Source organism: Canis lupus, chromosome 12 (assembly GCF_011100685.1).
Source record: "Canis lupus familiaris isolate Mischka breed German Shepherd chromosome 12, alternate assembly UU_Cfam_GSD_1.0, whole genome shotgun sequence".
In the NCBI taxonomy this organism is placed as follows: Eukaryota; Metazoa; Chordata; class Mammalia; order Carnivora; family Canidae; genus Canis; species Canis lupus.
Window position 1 is genome coordinate 15,074,142 of NC_049233.1, and position 23,687 is coordinate 15,097,828.

General features: G+C 36.5%; 1 protein-coding gene across 1 annotated transcript; it reads left to right on the plus strand.

Moving 5' to 3' along the window:
- On the plus strand, positions 1-23,411 carry LOC119876874 (mitochondrial uncoupling protein 4-like). Its single transcript, XM_038554250.1, has 8 exons — positions 1-21; positions 3,276-3,398; positions 5,349-5,461; positions 8,785-8,869; positions 11,974-12,066; positions 12,698-12,800; positions 22,494-22,607; positions 22,896-23,411. The coding sequence occupies exons 2-7, from the start codon at positions 3,295-3,297 to the stop codon at positions 22,560-22,562; spliced, it is 567 nt and encodes a 188-aa protein (XP_038410178.1). The 5' UTR covers positions 1-21; positions 3,276-3,294; the 3' UTR covers positions 22,563-22,607; positions 22,896-23,411.
- Positions 23,412-23,687: the final 276 nt, after the last annotated feature.

Here is a 23,687-nt window from a genome sequence, read left to right on the forward strand (position 1 = left end):
AGATAAGCATTATCCCCTTTGGTAAGTTTTCTTTTGAAAATAATACATACTTTTGACCCTAATACTCTATTGTTTATCTATTTAGATTTGTATAAAATTGTGTATTTGTGCCAAAATTGCCTCAAGCTAAAGGCTTAAAATAATAAATAATTACAATGTAAATCCAAATAAGGGAGCATTTACTGCACAGTGTACATAAACATACATGTGCATATGTATAAAATTTTGTATATATATTATGTAACATTTTAATATTAAAATAATTCTTACAGAGCACCTTCTTTATGCCAAAGAACTTTGAGTCACACAGAGATAGGCTCAAATTCTTGTTCTACTAGTATGTATATAATCTGGGTAAACTACTTTACCATTTTGATCTTCAGTTTTCTTAGCTGTGGAAGTAATATCTACCATTAGGCTTTTGTTTTTGTAGGATTAGATGAGATAATGAATGTGCATGTATATCACAATATTTATAACAGAAAAAGAAAACTAGGTTATAAATAATATACAAAGAAATCTTACAAATAAATTAAAAATATATTTTAAAAACACAAAGAAAAATAGGGAAAGGATATCAACAGACAAAATTCACAAAAGAAAAAATATAATGTTCATTAAATATATAAAAATGTTCAATTTCACCAATAGTCAGGGAAATTTAATTAAAGCTATCTTTTAGCCAGTAAACTATCAACAGGAATGTAAGTTATTCTATATAGCCTTTTGAAGAATAGAGTATCTGTTAAAATGTTTAAATGTGTACTCTTTTGACCCAGAAATTCTTCCTTTATGAAATAATCATATTCAAAAATACTTGTACCTATGCATAAACACAGAGACACACAGATATTGACTGTAGTGGTGTTAATTGTAATTTTTAAAAAAAAAAAATTAAATAACTGGGATCCCTGGGTGGCTCAGCAGTTTAGCTCCTGCCTTTGGCCCAGGGTGTGATCCTGGAGTCCTGGGATCAAGTCCCACGTTGGGCTCCCTGCATGAGCCTGCTTCTCCCTCTGCCCATGTCTCTGTCTCTCTCTCTCTCTGTCTCTTATGAATAAATAAATAAAATCTTTAAAAAAAATTAAATAACTAACAATTTAGAAATAGATAAGTTTTGATATATTTATACAGGGAAGCATAATACACAGCTTTGAAAGGATGAGGTAGGTTTTATATGACTAACCTATAAGGATGTCTATAATATCTTTTCTGGACTAAAAAAATACCTAAGTCACTACTATAAGAAAATGACAAAAAGCAGAATTTTATCTTTCAGGCAAAATTCCTTGGCTCTGTTTTTTAAAAAAATTATAATGTATGAAGCTATACTAATTGCTTTCCCAGAATTAGTGATGAAATATGTTAATAATCTTTGCATTCTGTAATCCTCCCCAGAAAAGAAAGGTATAGATAGATAAGGGGTTCAAAGGAAATATTTCACTATGAGGTCAACTCTCAGGATAGATCGGCTTGGTGTCTTTTGACCCAGTCAGGTCAATTCAGTCATTCAGTTCAGGTATTTATTGAATTATCATGGTGTACCAGTCCTGTACTTAACACTGAAGCTATAGTAATGGAAGATAGTCCCTGCCGTCACTGAGCAAGAGTAATAGAGACAGATGCCAAACAATTAGAATTATGTCACAATTGCCAAAGAGGCAGTGGTTATAAAATTCTCAAAGAGAAAAAACAGTGCTAATGTTCATCATTGTGAGAACCAGGCACTCTCCTAGGCTGCTGGTGGCAGTGGAGACTGATACAAGTTCTATGAAAAACAATTTGCAGGGCCTATCAAATGTCATGTAAATGTTCAGTTAGTTAAAAGTTAAGCTATCTAAATAAATTGTGATGTGTCCATAAAATGGAATGCTGTGAAACCATTTTTTCAAATGAGGCAGCTGTATATTAATTGATAACATTTGAGATACATTACTAGGAGAAATATAACTTAAAGGATATTATTAGGGAAAAATTAAGGTATACAACCTGGCATTCTACATTTGTGCTTTTTAAAAATATTTATTTATTTGAGAGAGAGAGAGAGTGAGCAAGTGGGTGGAACGGGAAGGCAGGGGGCCAGAGAAAGAAGTCCAAACAGACCCTGAGTTGAGCATGGAGCCGGACATGGGTCTCGATCCCACAACCCTGAGATCATGACTGGAGCAGAAATCAAGAGCCGACAGCTCAGCCAACTGAGCTACCCAGGCACCCCTTACATTTATGCTTTTAAAAAGGAGTATTTATACCTGTATGTTTATTTGTACACAAACTATCAATTGTAACTTAGTGCTTAAGACTGTGTGGTCCCCACTGAGACTTCCTGGTGTTATATCTTGGCTGTACCGCTCACTAGTTATGTGATTTGAGCTGTCATTTAACTGCCTTTATGCCTTGGTTTCCTTATCTGTAAAGAGGATATAACAGTAGTACTAATGTCATAGGGTTGATATAAAAATTAAATGGTGTTTTAAAAATGCTTAAACAGCGCCTGACATAATAAGCATTCAATGGATGCATTATTATTATGTGCAGGAAATCATAAGAAACTAGTAATTATGATTGCTTCAGAGGAAGGGAACTAATAACAAGGACCTTTTTACTCTATACCCACATATACCTCTTCAAATATTGTTTTAGAGTAAAAGGAAAGAAAATACCTCTTTTCTTCTAAGAAAAGGTAAAAGATGATCAGAGCCTGGTTTGAGACAGAAGTAGCTGGAATGGAGAGGAGGGGATGGATTCAAGCATGTTTAAGTATAGTAGTCTAGACTTGATCACTATTGGCTTCGGAAGGTGAGGAGAAGGAAGAGACTAGGGATTGACAGAGTTTCTTCAAAGAGAGAAAAGTTCTCAAACCCCTTTTACTTTGCAAAACTACTAAGATAATAGTTTACAAAATCCGACTTACCAGCTTTCCTCTGTTAGACTGATTACATCTATGCTGTATTTATTCCCCTGTGGTTGGAACTAAACTACAATTAAATGATCAGCTCAGGTATTTATAACTTTGAAGCAACTACCCTTCCTTTGAATTTCAGGCCACAGAAGGCCCGTGAAACCAGATTTGATTTTTAACTCCTCATAGTCCTTTAACCCTCCCTTCAATAAACAGATGAAGCATTTACTTTCCTCTGTGATTTGCTCGGGTCCATCCTTTCCTTTGCTTTGTCTTAAATCCCCTGCGCTGGGGCTGGACCAGCCTGGTACTGTTCACTACAAAATTTGTAAAATTAACAGGAACTATTAAAAAATGTATCTCCTTTTATAATTAGGAAATCAGTAATTGGAGGTATGATGGCTGGTGTTGTTGGCCAATTTTTAGCCAACCCAACTGATCTAGTGAAGGTTCAGATGCAGATGGAAGGAAAAAGGAAACTTGAAGGAAAACCTTTGCGGTAAGTTCTCCAGTTAACTGATATGTTCCTTTTCCCCATCATACTTTGAACACGTACCTAATAAGTTAATGCATTTTTGTGATCCAACATTCAATAAAGACATTAAATCTGACTCTTTCAACTTAAAAGATGTATTCATTAAGAGGAGGGCTAATATGGATCTTTTCTTTGCATGATAAAGTACATGTGTTCTCTACTAGAAAAAAAATATATGTGTGTGTAGCTGTCTGCTGCTAGACTTGTCCTCTTACAGCTTGATATAAAGAGTTTAATCACTAAAATTTGCCCTAGTTTGAATCCCAGTTTTGCCGCTGTAGCTTAGTGTTGTGGAAGTCACTTAGTACTCTTAGTCTCTGTTTATTCATCTTTAAAAGGGACCATTCAAAAGGTTTGCATGATATTAGACTGCCTGGCTCATCTGGCTAAAAGCTAGATTCCTTTCCCTTTATCCCTCAAAGAAGGGAAATGGCAAGATTGACCTTGCAAGTTCTTCCCACTTTCCTGTCTAATCCCACTCTTCCTCTTTTCCCCAAGTTTAAGGAAGGTTTTTATTATGCCTTTGTGACTTAAAATTGTCCTATTGCATTACTCTACATTATTTGAAGTCTACCTTTCTTCAAAGGACTTCATGTTCAATAATTTATTAAAATACCACTTAGCCTGTTTCTCTGGGAAAGGAGCAACATCTTAAGAGATTGATAGACATCTCCCAGAAAAGAGGATGCAGAATGCCTTGGGCTGAGTAGGAAGAGGTCTGCTCCTCTGAACACTGCAGGTTTGTGGCTGGGCCAGAGGTGAAGGAGGGTTTGGGACCTCCTTTGGGAACCCACCACTGACACTGACCACTGCTCTTCATTGTGCTGCTCCTCTAGTTGGCCCAGTAGAAGATGGGGTTGGGCTTAGCAGTGCAGGCCCCTCTTGAGGTCTCCAAACAGAGCACACCCACCACAGAGGAGAAAAGGGTACCACTGACTTACCCAAGTAGTTTACAGAATCTCAGGGCCCATTTTGTCATATTGTAACAACTTCTAATTAACTACTAAGTAGCAGGAAGAAGTGAGGTCATCGTTGCCTATATGGAGGAAAACTATTGGGATCTAGAAAATCTGAGTTTATAACTAATCTTGTCAATTTTTTCCCGTTCCTTTGTCTCCACTGTTGGAAATTTTGGTTTGATATAGGAGTAAAAATATTTCCTGTTGTTTTAAAGAACATCAGCTTTGGGAACAGACAACCTGGGATTTGTATCCACCCTTTAGCACATTTTAGCTATGACCCTAGTCAAGCTCCTTAACCTCTCTAAGATTCAGTCTCCTCAGATGGACATTGGAATGTAAATTTACACTTCTTAGAGTTTTGGGGGATAAAATTTATCTTATGTATATAAAAAGTCTTGAGCTTAATAAGTGCACAACAGATTTTCACTACAATGACCATCATTTGTGAGTATAACTTCCCCTGTAGCTTTACATGCCCAATAAATATGTCGTATTATCTTTTTGTTAAGACTCAGGGAATATAATGGCTAAGTAAAAGCCACTCAGCTAGTAAGTGGTAAAGGCGGCATTGGACTTCAGGTATTTCTGACTACATAAAAAAGACTATTATTTTATAACAGGGTTTCCAGATTTGATCATGGTACAGCAGCATTTTTAACTTGAGTACAGAAAGCTTACAATCAAGATAGGATAGTAAATTTTTATAAAACCAAAAATATTCAATCTTAAGAACTTCTATTATGAGATTGCTCTCCCTATTCTTTGGACTAAGAATGTCATTTCTCTTATGAGAATATGTGAGGATTGATTTTTTAAAAAATTTCTCACAATTCTGGATAATTAAATGTTATTTTATTCCAAATTATAACAGCTATAGGTGAAGTTTATCCAGCCACATTCCATACACAGAAATGCATAAAATTTTCACATTTCTTTATTATTTTTCCTTTAGATTTCGTGGTGTGCATCATGCATTTGCAAAAATCTTATCTGAAGGAGGAATACGTGGGCTTTGGGCAGGCTGGGTACCCAATATACAAAGAGCAGCACTGGTGAATATGGGAGGTAATGGAAACTTTATTGAACTCTGAGAAGTCCTAACTGCCTTCATCATTGTAATGATAAGCACTGACTTTAGGGAAAATGAAAAATTTTATTTTATTATTTTTAGTAATATACTTGGCAACAGTCTTCTTTCATGTTGTAACACCTTAATTGAACATTTTCTCTAGAAAATTTTCGCTTTTCTCCATGGATCTGTGAAAAGGATTGCATAAAACAAGCAAATGTGATAGTAAAGAGTTAGGACTAAACTATTTGTAAGATCTCCTGTCTACCCACACCCTCCTCTAAGATCCAAACTGGCATACGTAACCATGTGACAATCATTATATCCAGAATCTACAAATCCTATTGCTTTATAATCCAGCTTGTATAGCAGGCATCCCAGGCTGGAGATATGAACGTACCCAAACTCATCCTGTCCCTCACGTCCCATAGTCAGTCACTTATTGCTTCTGTCTTATAAATATTTCTTAAAAGTGTACCCCCTCCAATACCTAACACCTTGGTGTCCTTAAAATGGCCATTTTTATAATTCTCACCATCAAAGCCACACAGCAAGGGCACTGCCACAGGCCATCAGGTAGTCTCATCCTCTGTCCTCAAATGTATACCCAGTATCCAGAGGGATTTTTCTTAAACACAGATCTGAGCATGTTAGACCCTTAAAACCTTTTACTGGCTTCTCATCACTTACAGAAGAAAGTGGAAATTTTATAACATAACATATAAGGTCTGCACAATCCAACTAGTGCCCTCAGGGAATTAAGCAATTCATTGATTCAGGAGTAAAGAGTGAAGCATAGTCATAGCTAGAAGGTTCCACTGCCTCCACATACCAGGCTGCTCCTCCCCTCATACTTTCTGTCCTCATTCCTCTTCTGCTATTTAGTTTCCTTCTGCAGGTCTTTTTGTACTCAGCTGAAGTGTCTCTCCACCATGTATTTTTCCTGAACCCTATAACCACCCTTCCCTGGCCATGCTAGTTAGATGCCCTTTTATGTGTTTCTCTAGTTCCTGGTGCTTGTACCTCATTCCATTGCGTTTTTCTGTGTGTCTATCTCCTCCACTAGATTGAGTCCCCTGAGGCAGTTTTTATTTATCATTATTATCCTAGTCCCTTATGTAGTCAGTAAACATTTGATGCACGAGTTAATGAATGAAAGGATGTTTCTAAGACCAAAATTATATGGTTCTAGGAAATGTATAGCCTTTTTGAGGGTTATAGTAACATATCACTTAAATGTCAAAGGAAGTAAATCTATTTTTTTGTTTTGCTATTCAGTCCATCCATAGCTATGTATCATATTAGTGGATATTTTAGTTACCAGGAATCTTTATTGATGATAGTTTCTCAATTTGATGCTTCAAAATCTGTTGTAGTTCAGATTTCTTTTCCAGCTTCCAGCTGTCTACTTGGCACACTCATTTGGGTTATCTTGAATAGAACACTTTGTGTCCAAACCAAACTGATTTATCAAACTACTTCCTTCTCCTCCATTTTCCCAATCTCAAAATATGATATCATCTCACTTGAATAATGCAGAAACCTAGACATGAGTTTTGTCTCTTTCCTTTCACTCAGTCGTTATAGCCAATCAGTTAACAAGTCCAGCCACTTCTGTGTCCTAGCTGTGTCTCATATCCATCCACTTCTTTTCATTCCTGAAGCTACTCCAAGTATTATCCATCTCCTACTGAATCACTACCAAAGCCTCCAAACCAGTCTACCCCAGAGCCATTTTATCCCACCATGCATCAGAAACTGCTCTATTTACCACTCCATCATCTTATTTAAACATCTTAAATGAGTCAATCCTCATTTTCACTATCTCCAAAAGTGGCAGCTCTGCCCTTCAAACTGTTTAAGCTCAAAATCTTATAGTCATCTCTGACTCCTTTCTTTCCCTGTCTATTCAGTTTGTTAATTCTGCCTTCAAAATATATCTAGAATCTGACCAGTGTTCCACAGCTTCTTTATCCAAACCATCGTCTATTATCAGAATAAATGCAATAGTCTCATGTCTAATCTATCTTGTGTCCCTGTAGTCTAGTCACAGCCGAACAGCGAGAGTGTCCGTGTAAATAGTAACCCAGAGTAGTCACTGCTCTGCTCAAAATCCTCCCTTGGCTTCTGTTGTTCTCTATCTTCCGGACTCTGCTACTTCTCTGACCTTTGCTTACTCTGCTCCTGTTAGACCAGCATTTTTGCTGTTCCTCTAACATACTGAGCTAACATTTGCCTCGGGGGATAAAATACGTACTATTGTTTTTCCTGGGATAGGTTCTCATAGATAGCTACAAGGTTTTATTTCTCGTGTTTCCTTTAGGTCTCTATTTAGAGGTTATTAAGAAACCTTTCCTGATCACCCTCTTTAAAATTCATGTACATCATTCTTCTTTACCTTCTGATATTCTTACCCCTCTTTCTTTGCCTTATTATCTGTCTTCAGAGCAATTACAACTATCTGAAATGCTGTAGTTTGCTTGTTTGCTTATTGTCTCATCCTTTAACAAAGAATAAGGATTTTGTTCAATTTGTCCATGGCTCTTTCCTTAGCACCTAGAATAATGCCTACTACCTCATGTTAGATACTCATGTACTTGGTGAATGACCAAATGTATCTATCCATTCTTGCCTTTTTATAATTCACCTCCTGTACTTCACTGTAGGTAGCCTTTATAATAAACTCCAGTTGTAATATATCACTGTTTAAAACTCTTCAACAGCTCTTCATTGTCATTAGGAAAAAATACAGAAAGCTTAATGTAGAATAACAGTCAGGACCTTTTACTTATAAGTGACAAGAGTTTCAACTCAATCTAACAAGAGTGAAAAAGGAATTTATCATCTCAAATAGTAAGAATTCCAGGGGTTGAGCTGACTTTAGGCATAGCTGGATTCTGATGTTCAAATGATATAATTGAGTATCTGTCTCTCTTCCTCTTTTCTTCCCCCTCCTTCTGTAGGTCATTTTCCTGGGCTCGATAATGATAGTGGTATCTTTCATTCTTGTACACATTCCTGTCCCAAGTCTAACATTTTTTTTTTTTTCTGAGAGAGAGAGAGTGGGAGCAAGCACGAGGATGGGAGGGGCAGAGGGAGAGGGAGAGAAAGAATCTTAAGCCAGCTCCATGCTCAGCAAGGAGCCTGACATAGGGCTTGATCTCAGGGCCCTGAGATCATGACCTGAGCCAAAATCAAGAGTCTGAGCCTAAATCGACTGAGCTACCCAGGCATCCTAAGTCTAACATATTTTTAACATAAAAGACATTCATTATCAGATTAATGAATATTTCACCCTTCTTTTTCTTTTTATTGCCAGATTTAACCACTTATGATACAGTAAAACACTATTTGGTACTGAATACACCACTCGAAGACAATATCATGACTCATGGTTTATCAAGGTAAGTGATTGTTTTAGTTTAATTTTTTTCTGTATCACTTTTCTTCCATATTTGGCATAAATTTTAACCTTTTGTTTCTTGATTGAGAATCTAGTGATATCATCCTTAGAGAAATGTAATAGTACATTTACTAAGAAAATTTTCTTAAAATTTTTTGCAGTTAAAATGAGGAAGAGAGAGACAAAGTTGTAGAGTGTTTCATATTAAACCATCCCAAATATTTTCACTTTAATGGGACCCTCCTGGGGTCAAATTCTATTGATCAGTTCTCCAATTCCACAGATATGTTTGAGCATCTTGTATGATAAAGGCACCTGTAAGGTGTTGCAGTGGGTACAAAGGCTAACCCAGGTTCCTTCGCAGGGAGTTGACCAAGGGGAAAATAAGACAAATATAAAAACAATGTACAAGGGCACCTGGATGGCTCAGTCAGTTAAGCATCTGCCTTTGGCTGAGGTCATGATCCCAGGGTCCTGGGATGGAGCCCTGCATTCTCAGGCACCCTGCTCAGTGGGAAGTCTGCTTCTCCCTCTCCCTCTGCCCTTCCTCTACTAGTGCATTTTCTCTCTCTCTCTCTCTCTCTCTCTTTCTCTCACTCTCTCACTGTCTCTCTCTCTCAAATACATAAATAAATAGAATTTTTAAAAAACAAAAACTATGTGTGGTAAATGTAAAAGGTGACTAGCTACTGTAATTTTCAGAAGAGGGAGAAAAAAATGACCACTTGGAGGGGCCTACAAAGGTGTTTTCAAGGGCTGTAGCTGTTAAGCATGATTATTTAGTTCATCCTTAAGAGGCTGGCTTTCTCTGAAACAGTGCTGATGGGATATCTGAAACTGGTCTTACAGATAGCCATGTGGCCTCCTGGGAAGATCAGAAGCTCATCCAGTCACTTTCTGTCCATTATTACTTCAGCTGTGTCCTTGGCTTCATCTGGGGGTGTTGCTAGCAAGGAGTGAGTGATAAAGGCCAATAGCAAAAAGAAGCAATGTCCATTTCAGTGCAAGTAGCTTGGGCGAAATTGATGTTCCTTTTATTGCTCTATCTTTTCCCTTTGACTCCAGATACCATATTACTTGAGGCTCCTTAATACATTATTCTCTGTCATTTAATACTTATTTTTTTAAAGTCTAGCCAGGTCACACTATATCCTTAGGTGTTGGTTAAGATGTTTCTGTGTGAAAATATGAAGGTATATTAAAATCAATAGTATTAAACCTTCAAAGAACCTGACCTAATAGGAAAGAGTATAAAAAGAGCAGTAGTGATGTACATGGTGAAAAAAGAGCTCTTTTCACATAGACAATCCCTGTTATGTGGACAGAGACCTAAGAATGTGATATGCACAGCTGGGTCATTTGCTGTAATATGAAATAGATTGTATGGGATCCTTCCCTTGAATTCAAGTACTGCTAAAGTAATTTTCTGCTTTGAATTCTAAATCCTGGCCTGAAAGAGGTAGACAAGATTCTCAGTACTTTTTGCTACAGCAGTTGAAAATAAGAGAGAGTATAAAGATTCCTAAGGCAGCTTCAACTTTCCTGCCACAGAGCCTTCAGAGACTTCAAAAGCCTTGGCACAGAAGTTGGTGGTCCTTATTTTTGTGAGGTATTTGATGTCCTGGAATGACCTAAAAGTTTTCCACAATTTTCCTTTCCAGCTTTCCATTAGCCAAACATAAGCTGTTATTCAGACTGCCTTGATCCTAGTCTGCAGACTCAGCTTCTGGGATGTGGGACTTCATTCTCTTTGACTTGGGTTGACCACCCCTTGTCTCGTCTCCACTTTCTTGTGGAAAAGTTTAAACCAGTTTGTGGGTTTTCGGTTTATGGAAATTTATGCTCCATATTGCCTCTCATGCCCACATTTATAATGAACTGCTAGTGATTTCTTAACATTTTCGTCACTCATTTACAGAATATCGATTTACTCTCCAGTAGGTTGACCACATCCATTTTTGTCTGTTCTGAGTAACTGATAACCTTTTTCAAGAAAGAGTGCTTAACCTTTTTGGACAAAGGGAGAAGGGATAAATAAAATCATTAGCCCTTAGGCCTGAGCATCAATTGAAGGAAAAACAGGAATTTTCCAATTAGATGGGGGTGCAGGCATGGAGGTGTTGCATAGTATGGTAAGCACAGAGAGCTACCATAGTTATATTGTTAGAGCATAGTGGGCGAAGAGAGAGGTGATCTTGGAGTAATATGTGTGACAGTCAGCATATGAGCTAAATCAGGTAACAGGAAATGAGTCTTAGATAGCTTTAAGTACGGAAAAATGACACAGTTGGACTTGTATCTTAGATCCCTTAGGATAGAAAAAAGAAGGTAAGATTATTTTCAAATGGAATAGCTTAGTGAAGTGATGCGCACACAGTGGTCAGAGTAAATTTTTTGTTTCTTAAATATTAACCAAAGTAGGTGATTCCCCAGCTTAACATCCTTTCGGTGACTTCTATTTGCATCTAAAATACAATCAGACTCCTTCAATAGCCTTCACTGGTCTCTGCCTGCTTCTTCAGTCTCTCATCTGGCTGGACTCAGTCCTTCAGGCATCACGGCCACGTTGGCTGCTTTGTCTCTTCACCACACCAAGGGCATTTCTGACCCAGGGCTTTCACTGGGCTGATTGTCTTGCCTGCAGCATTCTTCCTCCATGTCTTTAGACAGTTGCCCCTCCACCATTCAGGTCTCAGTTCTGCTGCTACTCAAGAGCCTTTCCACAACCATCTGTCACCCAGTTATGCCCCATCACACTATCCCATTCTGTTTTGTTCTTGGTACTTACCAGCATCTGAAATTATTCCTTTCTTCTCTGCCTCTTCCCAAGTAAGTGCCTCAGGGGCAGGATCGTCGGTATCCTCTTCAGTACCTGGAAGAGTGCCTGCCACCAGTAGGTGTTCAATGCATATTTGTTGACTGGACATTCTTTTTAGTTTTTATTTTTTCTACCTCTTTAATGACTTCATTAAGCATTGATTTTAAACTAAAATAAGATTATTATGGAGAATAATATATTTAGTATTCCATTCTTTCTAAATATATAAATTTCCTTTTCTTACAATTTAGAAATTTTATATTTATTATCTTTCAAATTCATTATAGTTTATGTTCTGGACTGGTAGCTTCTATTCTGGGAACACCTGCTGATGTCATCAAAAGCCGAATAATGAATCAACCACGAGATAAACAAGGAAGGTAAGTCTACACTCTCCATGTGTTCAAATGTCTGTAATAATAAGCTTCCTTAAAAATGTTTCCTTGTGTTTATTCTTGATAGAAGTGTATCTGTGTGTCCATGTGTTCAGCCAGCAAACTACTTTTATGTCATTACCTGCTCTTTGTCTGATGGAAAAGTACTGTGCATTTGGGGATATAAGCTAATTTAATGATCATATTATTTAGACACAAGGTATTTATTGTGATTTTATTGTTTTCAAAGAGTTTATGAAAATATACTCTGCTGAGAATTTACAGAGCACTTTCTTCAGAAGCTTATGACTTACAGGTAATATGGAGAATTTGATTTGATATAAAACAGTATGTTCTCTCTGGAAGAGACCAGGTGGAGTGAATTCTAAGTATAAGACTAAGGGTGGGATGAATCCGAAGCGTCAACCTTAGACACCTAAAGAAATTATCTTTAAGCTCAAAAAAAATAATAATTTATTTATACTGAACCACAAATATTATTTGTTCTAAACTAGCAGAAAATGCTTACGTCTCCTTATTATAGTAAGTTTCCTTAGATTATTTTTTAATTTATGTTTTATTTCTACATCTGTTTATACACAAGAAATTTAGCAAAACTGTCTTCTTTCCTCTTTAGGGGACTTTTGTATAAATCATCAACTGACTGCTTGGTTCAGGCTGTTCAAGGAGAAGGATTCATGAGTCTATATAAAGGCTTTTTACCATCTTGGCTGAGAATGGTAACGTTAGGTTTTTCCTTCCTTTGTTTTTGTTTTCTTTGTACTTAAATTGCTTTTAATCTACAGATATTTTCCCCCTTTCTCTTTTGGTTTTTAGCATAGCTCTGCCCCCCAAACCACAATTCTTTATCTCTTTTTTATATCTCTTTTTGTTTTCTTTTTACCTCTCTTCAAAGTCCTATTACCTTTCTTGCTGGATTAAAGTAAAATAATTCAGTTACATCTAGAAATGAATAGGTGGATATCCTGTTGTTGTAAAGCCAGTGGATAGGGTTTTCTGCAATGTAAAACTTTTAGTAGTCCATTTAGCCGAAGTATTACAAGTTTGGTACAGGTATAAAGGTTTTATATTAGATACTATTCCTATGAAAATGTTACTGTTTCAAACAAAATTTGTTACCTTGCTAGAAAATGTTGCATTATCCATTAATACCTATTACCATAAAGCTTGGCTTAGTAAGAAAACATTATGTAATTTTTATTTGATCTATATATTACTTTTTACTGAGGTAAATGAAGATACAGAATTAGATAGATTTATTCAAGTAGCATAACATATATAGTAAAAACAAGGTACTCAATTATTTTGGAAGTTAAAACATATTTGAACTGAATGAATGAGTCATGGATTTAGAGATTCAAACAATCAACACTTTACACAATTTAATAATATTAATTGAGCATCTACTCCATGCAAAGCCCTATACTCAGTGCCTGGCTTTGGGATGAACAGGAGAGTCTCAGCCCCTACTCTAGTGCTGAAGCTTCTAGTTTAGGTAAGACCAAACATTGAATAAAAAAACTAAAAGTGATGAGTGGTTGAGGAAATGTACATGGTGCTATGAAAATATATAGCAAGGACATATAGCTTAGGCTTGGAAATTAGGAGTACCTCCTTGGAGAATGGTCTTTAAAATTGAATTCTGAAGAATGAATAGGACTTAGCTGGGTAAAAAGACCAAAAAAAAAAAAAAAAAAACATTCCAGGTAGAGGGAATAGTTGGAGTGGACAGAGACAGGATGAATTCAGGGAACTGAAAGAAACCCAGCAGGCCAAGGCATGGAGACAGGGAGGAGAGAGGCACGAATTGAGGCCAGAGAGAGGCAGAGATCAGTTTGGCAAGGGCTATAGGACCCATAAGAGTTAGGGACACCAGCTTGATGACCTGTGTAATTTTAAGATCATTCCGGCTGCCATGTGGGTTGGGGAAAGGCCAGGAGTAGTGGTAGATGAGACATAATGATAGCTTACATGAGTAGTGGTAGATGAGACATAATGATAGCTTGCACAAGAGTAGTGGTAGATGAGCCATAATGATAGTTTGCATGAGAGATGGAAATGGGAACAAAAAAATGATTGAAAAATAATTTAGGAGAAAGAAAGGAGCTAGAAGCATGACTGGATAGGGAAGGTAAAAATGGTCAGAGAAGACAAGGAAAGTGGGGCTTTATTCCCAGATTCCCAACCTGAGTAACAGATGATGTAATCTCCTAACATGGGGATCATTTGCAGGGAAGATTCTATGGTAGAATAGCAAGCTTAGGCCTAGATTTGTTAAGTTTGGGATATTCATAGGACATTTAAGAGCAGATGTATAGATGGCTCCTTAATATATCGATCTGGATCTTACAGAGCATATGGGGATGGAGCTTTAGAGGTGAGCACTGTCTACATATAGATGGAAATTGAAGTTCTGGGAATAATTGACATCACCAAGCAATAGTAGATATTTATTAACATGGAGTTAATAGCCAAGCCCTTAGCAGTAGCTGATATAAAAGTGTACCCAAGTGTAAAACATTATTTTGATTGTCTTGATTATACCTTGAAATTATCTCAAATCTGTGGATATTTCTTAATGGAAAGGAAGATTTTGATTTGGCCTGCATGAATCAGGCACTATCCTAAGTGCTGGTGGCACTAAGGAATAAGAGGTTTATTTTTTTCATGAGAGCAGCTTATGATGTGATGGAGAAGACAGACATGTAAGTAGTTAATACTACAGAAATAATAAAGCCAATATTATTAAATCACTTGGTATTAGCACCAACACTATGCTAATCATTTTAATGGCTTAACTCACTGAATTCTCCCCACAATGTCTTCAGGAGGTTATTATCCCATCTCTTTTTATAAGAGGAGGAACAAAAGCTTAAAGAGTCTAAATAACCTGCCAGGTTAAGTAGTTATTACTTAATGGAGTCAGGGCATCAAACCTAGGAATTTTGACTCCTGAGGACATGGTGTTACTAAGCAGGTTGTACTAGTGCTCTACTTGTGGTATGAACAGAATGTGATGGGAACATGGATAGTAAAGTAAAAATGGCTTTAACTGTTTAGGAAGTCACAAAGTCTTTCACAGAGACAGTATTTGATGTGAGCTTTAAAAGATCAGTAGACATATAACAACAAGAAAGACATGAAGGAGCAACATGAGCATAGGCCCCCAAGTTCATGTATGGACCTAGTAGGTTTGGACAACTGCAGAAAATACAGGGGAGCTGGAGAATAGGTCCTCAGAGGGGAAGTGGTAGGGCAGATTCCAGAAAAGTTCTTAAGGACCAGGGGAATATGAACCTTGGGGTCACTGGTTTAGGTGGAACCCTGTAGTAAGAAAGCAGCTATTTAATCATGGGAGCAAAGTACTAAGGTTTGTTTAGAGACAGGATTACTTTGGCAGCAATAGAGAGGATACATGGAAAGCTAGGACCCAAGGAAAGGAGGTTTGGCAGTGGTCTAGCCTGGAGATGACTGTAAAAATGGAGAGAAGGTAGATTCTAGGGACATTTATGGTAACTTCACAATTAAGTCACAGGACTTAATAATTGATTATATGTAGAAGGTGGGGAAAGGAATGAAGGAAATGGGGCTTTTATGTTTCTAGTGTGGGAGACTATAAGGATGGTGAGACCATTGATGAAAACACAAAATCAGGGTCAGGAGGTATGAGGGTAGTGAGAATATCCAAGTACAAAGGAATACTGAAACGATTTAATCTAACCTGTTCTCTATATGCGTGAGACTTGAAGTATAAGTGAGAAAAGGTACTTCACAGCTGACAGACATTGTGCTAAGCTCTTTACACACATTATTTTTTTAAGTCTTATAAGAACCTAATAAAAGAGGTAGTGTTATCCTCATTTTTCAGATGAGAAAAACATGGCTCCAAGTATAAGATACTGGCTCAGGTTCATATACCTAGTATATGGCAGAGCTGGAAACTGACTGTAGTTCTATTTAGTTCTAAACCCATGCTCCTAAGTAATACAATATACTGAGTGTGCCTGCATCCTGCAGCTAGGTAAAGAAGTGAGGGTAAAGAGACAATGTCTGGTGACAGGGAGATGTTACTAGAGAAAGGCCTGGTTCACCAGGGTGCCACTGCCTTGTTGATCTGCCACAGTGCATGACCCTAAGCTTAGAAGACTGACTCATGACCACTTCCAAGTAAACTGGCCTGCAAATAGATTCACCTTCAACTGAACTCACTGAAATGGATGATCAGACCACAGTATTGGCTCATTCACATTGGGAAAAACACTTGGCAAGTGATCCAGATGCTGAAGTCCTCTGAACAGTGTGCTTCCTCCTAAATTCAAGTTATACGTGAAGGCAAGTTATAATCAGAAGGTTGCTTGCTGAACACACAATAATAACAGGAAGAGCTTATTTGTAATCTTAGTATTTCAGAATACCCAAGAGCCCTTATATTTAGCCCCATAATAAAAGGCACGAATAAGGCCTCTGTTTTTCCAGCAGTTATGGCAACAGGCAAACCAGAGTAGACAACAGAGGTTCATATACACTTGAATTATTTACAGATGCTAGTGAAGAAAACACAAGTAACCATGTACTACTCCTGCACAGAGGCTCATTATATGCCATTTGTATACTACCCCTGTTATTGGCTATATGATCTACCGGTTTAACTTCTATTGATAACCCAGGTAAACTCAACACCAGTCCCTTCTGCTAGCTGAAGGTACTATGACCTGGCTTTGCTCAATCCCTGATTAATATTTATTTTATTTGCATAGTCTAATTACTAAAGCAGTTAGGAACGATTACATAGTCCACCCGTAACTAAGACCTCTATCCCCTGATCTGATTGCAGTTCTATCATGGCTCACTTAATTTTTGTTGTCATAAGAATATGATATTGTCATTTCATATTCTTTATTTTGTCCATGTCTCCATGGACATGTAACTAACCAAGATGTGTTCTTCCAAATTCTCTGGTAAAGTCTCAGTCTCCCAGTATTACCTACTCAATATTTCCAAGCACAAGACATTAATATTGCTTTACAAACTCTCTAACCAAATACATTTTATATTCTAATTGCTCAGGCTTCTTTTTTGCCCTAGTATGATAGTTTTTCTCTGACCAATATTACCTATCACCTACGAACCAAACCAGCCAGGAACTGGATCTGAGCCACCCTTTCTCTGATGATTACTTCCAGTGTTTCCTCTGCAGTCTACTTCCATGTCTTTGATATTTTTATCTTCTGTTGTTAAAGAACCCTCATCCCTTTATAATTCCTATTGATGCGGTTACACCTTCATTCAAGTTAGGCAAGTCTTTCTGAGCTGGAAACTCTTTTCTCTCTTTAATGTGAATTTTTATATCCATTTTGTGATATATCAGGTGTTGAGTTTATGATCTAACTCTCAAAGGATAATCTTTCATCTTCACTTTCAAGTTCTTAAATGTCCTTGTCACACTCCACAGACAAACTAAACATAGAGGAGCCCAGCCTAGAATTCAGGCATGCTAAGTCCTAGCTTTTTAGCCAGTAATGGTTCAGTAGAAAGAACCCTAGAGTGGAAGCTAGAAGCCTGTACTCTAGCTCCACATGTTAACAGCTTATTGATTGCTAAGCCTCAGTGTCCTCATCTGTAAAATAGGGGTATCATTACCTTTCTTTTCTATTGTAAATTGTTCAGAGAAATCTATGAGAAATAAGACATGAAAATACTTTAGTTATAAAGTGCTCTATAAAAGTGAAATACCACAATATTTGTTTTCAGCCTAAGTGGATTCAAAATGACTTTGCCATTCAAAGATGTATATGCATAAATGTAGAATATTCATAATCACTTTGAAATATGCACTAACTTCTTTGGTTAATCTTTCAGACCCCTTGGTCAATGGTGTTCTGGCTTACTTATGAAAAAATCAGAGAGATGAGTGGAGTCAGTCCATTTTAAGCCCTTAAAGATGCAGCCCTTAAAGATACAATGTTCAGTATCATTGAAATATGGGCATCTACAACACACACCCCTATTATTTCTACCTCTTTAGGAAGACACCTTACTCCACAGAGACTGTGATTTATAGGGGGCAGCACTTTATTTTTCTCTGGAAACCCAAGTTCTCTTTGACTCCTCTTTTTGTTCAAAAGCAATCTGGTTGGATTACACAAGGCTACCCGATGAGACCCGGCACAGAATTTTCAAGAAGATTTGAATCCTGAGCACTTACCTTGGGCGAGAAGACCTTTGAGATGCTGCTCTGTGCTGAAGAGCCTACTTAGTGCCAAAAGGGAGACAGCATCTCAGACCTGAAGTAGACAATAGGAATGTGGAATAATATATATATATGTATGTATATATATATATATACACACACACATAGTGATTCAGAAATATATTCAAACTGTTGTCAGTATTTTCAATTGAAATTTGATGATTCTTTTTTTGCTGTTGTTAAAGCGCACCTACTGTAAATTAAAGAGAGGTGAATGAAAATTCATGAATAAACATTTTGAATTTCCGTAGTGGTGAAGGAAGTTGATGTACCTTTTCTTACCAAGAGGACAAAAAACATCAAGCTGAGATGATGTTTGGATTTCAAGGAATGCAGTTTATTTCTGTCAGTGTCCTATATTTTTAGTTAGATCTGTATTGTTGGCTGGCATCCACTGTACATGCTAAGGATTTCCTGACAGCCATGGACTGAGTCCTGATGAACACGGAGAAAAATGTCTGCTTTGTTACATATGCCATTTTAACTAGAGTTTGCTGCTAGTTCCCAAGAATCTTGATATATAAACAAATGCAGCTTATTTGATTAAAGCTTAGGTTGGGTAGGTCTTTTTCATAAAGCAACTTCTGTTACTATTAGCCTTTCAGTGGCATTTCAAAAGCAAGGCTGCTTACTTGCTGCTGTAATGAAGCCAGCCAATTCGGACAGGCATCCTTTCTCATCTCTCCTTCCCTAAACTAAGGGCCATAGAGAAAACTCAGAAATCACTAAAGCTATCTCTAGCCTGAATCTTACTCAGTTCTGACAAAGCTTCCTGCGTAAATAGTGATAAGTATAAAATGCCTATGGTATACATTTATGTCTCCAAACATCAAGTCAAATCCCTTTTCTTATTTTAGAAAGGTGAGAGATTTCTTCAGACTGACCTATATACCACCTGCTCTCCCAACCTCAGACAGTGGGCATTTCTGCATGGATGGATACAGTTGTGGGTAGAAGCTGTACCTGTCTCCATAGGAAAACTGAAAAAGCTTAGACCCAAGAAAGACCTTGGAGTTAACCAAACAATTTATTATGGACATAGATGATGTTGAACAACAAAAAGTTTACAAGTGCTCTGTGGTTGCACTAATGTATAATCACTGCCATATAAAAGGGGAAGTATACTTTAAAATATATTTTAATGTGATGTACTAATATGCAGCAGCTTATTGTTTTTATATGAAATTTTAGAATGTGGAGTTTAATCAAAATCTGTTGGTGATCTACTTTTCCATTGCATCTGTCAATCTGTATGAATTGAGTTGTTAAATATATTTAAAATAATATTATGTACTTAAATTCCCAGATGTCTGCATTGGGACCACTTTTGGGAACTCTTTGGGTTTTCATGTTTTATAACTTTTAAAATTATGTAAAGACTGGATAAAATATACAAACTGGACCATGAAAAAAATTATTTAGCTTTATTCTTCCAGGGGTATGGGGTGAAAATACTATGTTAAGCACTGAGATGTTCCTTGATATCTGGATTCAACATGAATAATTGGAATTTTTTTAACTTGAAGTGACTCCTCGGGATCATTTAGTTTAACCCTCTCATTTTACATGTTATGAAACAGAGGCCCAGAGAAGTAGAGCTGCTTATGCTCATGGTTTACTTCATATCAGAGCCTGGATAAAAATACAGATTTCCTAATTATTATTAAAATTGGCAGTTATTATATATTAATTAGGTACATAGTCAATGCCTTATGTTATCTTCACAACCCAGTCCAGTGCTCTTGAATCTTCCAAAACCAGATTTTTCTTTATGGCATTTTTTCTGTCTTATACATTTTAAATAAATTTAAATTGTCTTTAACACAAATTTTAGAATGGAGTCACCATACCTTAGCTTGAATATTTAGACCCTCCATCATCTGACCAAATCCTTTATATCCAACACATATGTCTCTTCACAGTTCATATTTTTTCCAGTGAAGTTATATTTATTAATGTATCTTGTAATTTTGCTTTATTTTTACCAACTTGAAATCATCTTGATCCTCTTGTGGATCCAAATAATCCACAATAGATAAGAAGCATAAAAAAGTGTAAAAATTTCAGTAATTTTGTGTCCATACTAGAAGATTTAGCCATTGCTGATTAGAAGATTACTGTATGTGGTATTTATCCTTAGTATTGAATACCTAACATTTAAGTTTGTTTTGCATAGCTTCCACATTTTTCTCTTCCCAATTTTTTCTCATTGAGAAATAGTTACTTTTAGTTATATACAATTGTTTTATTATAAGTGAATTAACATATCTAAATAGAGATAGCATTTCTTAAATTCGCTTTTAGTAAGAAATAAAGTGTCTTTATCAAGTGCTCCAAATTCTATTTCATTATAAGCCACTAGTGGTAGGACCATGTCTTACTTTTATATAAATATTTACTTGTTAGTAGCATTTCTTTGCTGTTAGGTATGCAACAAAAATTGATTACAATTATATATACATAAATCAATTAATTGTGTGTTCATTATTTTAAGAAGCTATCATAGACTAGTCTGAAATTTCTTTCACTTTGCTAAGAAAAAACACAAGGAAATAATTCATGGAGGTTTTAAATGTTAAAAAAATGCTGTTCTGTCATCTTCACCTTTTTAAGCACAACCATTTATTTAAAAGTGAAATAGTTTATACGTTCTCATTAATGAAAACAGATTCCCTCTGGGAAAAAAATGTGTATTTTACCACATGCTGGTTAAAAAATTGGAGAGGAGGTAATCAATTCTCTTCTCCCCAATTAAACCAGGAATCTTTAAAAATGATTACCAAACAAAATACATATTATTACTAAATGCCAGGTAATGTGGAGGGCAGACTGAGCATGAATCCTAAAGACCTATATCCAATTCAGGTTCTACTTATGACAAAGTAGCATAACTCTGAGCAAGTCCTTTCATTTCTCCTGATTTCCATTTCCTTATAAGATGAAGTGACTGAATTCTAGAATTTTCTAGAATCTTAACTTGCACATACTTGAAGGTGGGCATTATATTGATGCCCTGGGGAAAAAAACAGGATTTTTAAACATTTCTTGGGATTTGCTTTTTCCTGCATTTGATTAACTTCTCATATTTCAAACTAGGTTAAGGTTTATTTGGGATACAATACAAACTTTTCATATGGATTTTCTCATGAGAAAATCCTCCCTCACAGAGTAGCAAAATCCTCTTCTTTCAGGAAACTCCAGACATGTTAGCCCTACATTCTTACCTTCAACTGCTCCTCATATACACACAGTAAAAGTAAAAATCTTCAATACCATGCCCAAGACCCTCTCATTCTGACTCCAAGCCATCTTCCTATAACCTTTGCATTTCACTGCATACTTGCCCGAGACCTCCTGGCAAGTGCATTGCTCCACTTATTTCTCTGGAGATGCTCTTCACTTGGCTGCTTCTTACGCAGTGTTCTTGCTGTGCTCTCCACCTAACTCTCCTCCCATCACTACTACTCATTCACACTCATTTTGGGGTTAAAGCCTACTTGAATATCTAGAATGATCTCGGAAGACTTCCACATTTTCAGCACCTCTGTGCTCCTACTGCTTCCCCTACTGAGGATATGTGTCTGTATATATGGATTTATGCCTGCTTCTCCCATACAAAATGAACTGCTTGCAAGCATGGACCTTGTAATACACCTCTGTTTCCCTTAAAACTTCAAATAGAAGCCACTCAGAAGGTATTTGTTGCTATAGAGATTTTTCGGGGGTGAGGGGGTGGAGAGAGAAAAAACATTTATGCACACATGATAAAGTCATATGCTGTTTTTCTCCTACCTTCAAAATAATTACGTTGGGTCAGTAACACTTGATTTCATGAGATCCTTTACCATACTAACTGGTTAAGTGCATTTTCAAAAGTTTGTGTGTGTTTAAACATATGGGATTACTGTAACGTTTAAGAAGTATTCAACAGTTTAATAGCTGTTCCATAAAAAAATCTAGGATAGGTTAATACAAAATATTTGGTTAGTTAATAATGTGACAAGTTTATCCTTCATTTTACAGTGTGTATGGAAATCACATCACTATTTTGGCCTTCACTGGTAGCATACAAATGCACATTTACCCACTCAAGTGTTTTATTATTTCTGAATTTTGAAGAATACATGATTATTTTTCTCTCCTCATACTTTACCCCCAACAGGCTGCTGTGATTGTCAACAGCAGCAGGAGCCACTTTGAAGGTTTGATAAAAGCAGATGAAGATGCTTAAAGATGTCTGTTTGCTGAAAATATCTGGTAACAAACAGGAATATATGTGAGTAAATATAGTGCATTATTCTGATTTTTAAAATAAATGTTTTAAAATGCCTGATTTTGTTTTGTCCTGGTATGCTTTTGTCCTGATGTATTTTTAGGGTAAAATGGTAATAACAAATTTAGAAATAATTTTTAAACTTTCATCTTTACTTTTCACAATTGAAATAAAACCTATCTTAATTTAAATGTCAGATTTGAAAGACTTACATTAGCAAAAAGAGTGTTCATGCCTTGTCACTATAGTAAGTCCAGATCTGCTATTGATCCAATTCCCCTGTTTATACAGTTCTGCTGTGACTAAAAAGGATTGACAACTAATAATTACAATGATGGACATGCTCACTGATTGAGGACAGAAGAAGAAAAGAACACTGGAATTCCTTGAAACACAAGAGAATCATTTTCTTCTTTTTTAATACCATATTCTACCTTGATTTCCAGAATACTACTCCCTCCTATTGCTTACTGTTTTTCAGTCTCTATTGGCTATTTCTTTGGTGCTTAGCACTTAAATTTTGGTTCTTTGAGGTTCTGTTCTTGGCCTTCATATCGATTTTCACTCTCTTTCTCTCTCTAGGAAGAGTCATGTAGCTCTATGACTTCAGCTACTAATATTAGGCTATTAATTCTCAAACATTCACCACTGCTCAATAAATGGTAGATGTTGCCATTATCTGTGTTTCTGGCCCTTACTCTGTTCTCAGGCTTTAGTCATGTTTTCTCAGTTGCCAACTATATACCTCTACCAAGATGGCCACAGTCCTTGTGAGGTGACATTTCCTTTACATCAGTATTTTTTGTACAGATCCCTCCTCCTTGCCCTTTAAAATCTAGTCCTGCTTCAGGATTCTCTGTTGCACTACAAACTCACTAATGCAGCCAAGAAACTTCAGGGACATGCATGACTTCTAATTGGTGTGTCTTTGTTTGTTTATTTATTGTTCAAAATACTTAAATCTATTTATACAAAAATATGACTACAGATCAATGTTTCTTAGGAGCATAGATGCAAAAATTCATGAATGCTACTTCATACCCATTAGGATGGCTATTAACAACAACAACAATAACAACAGAA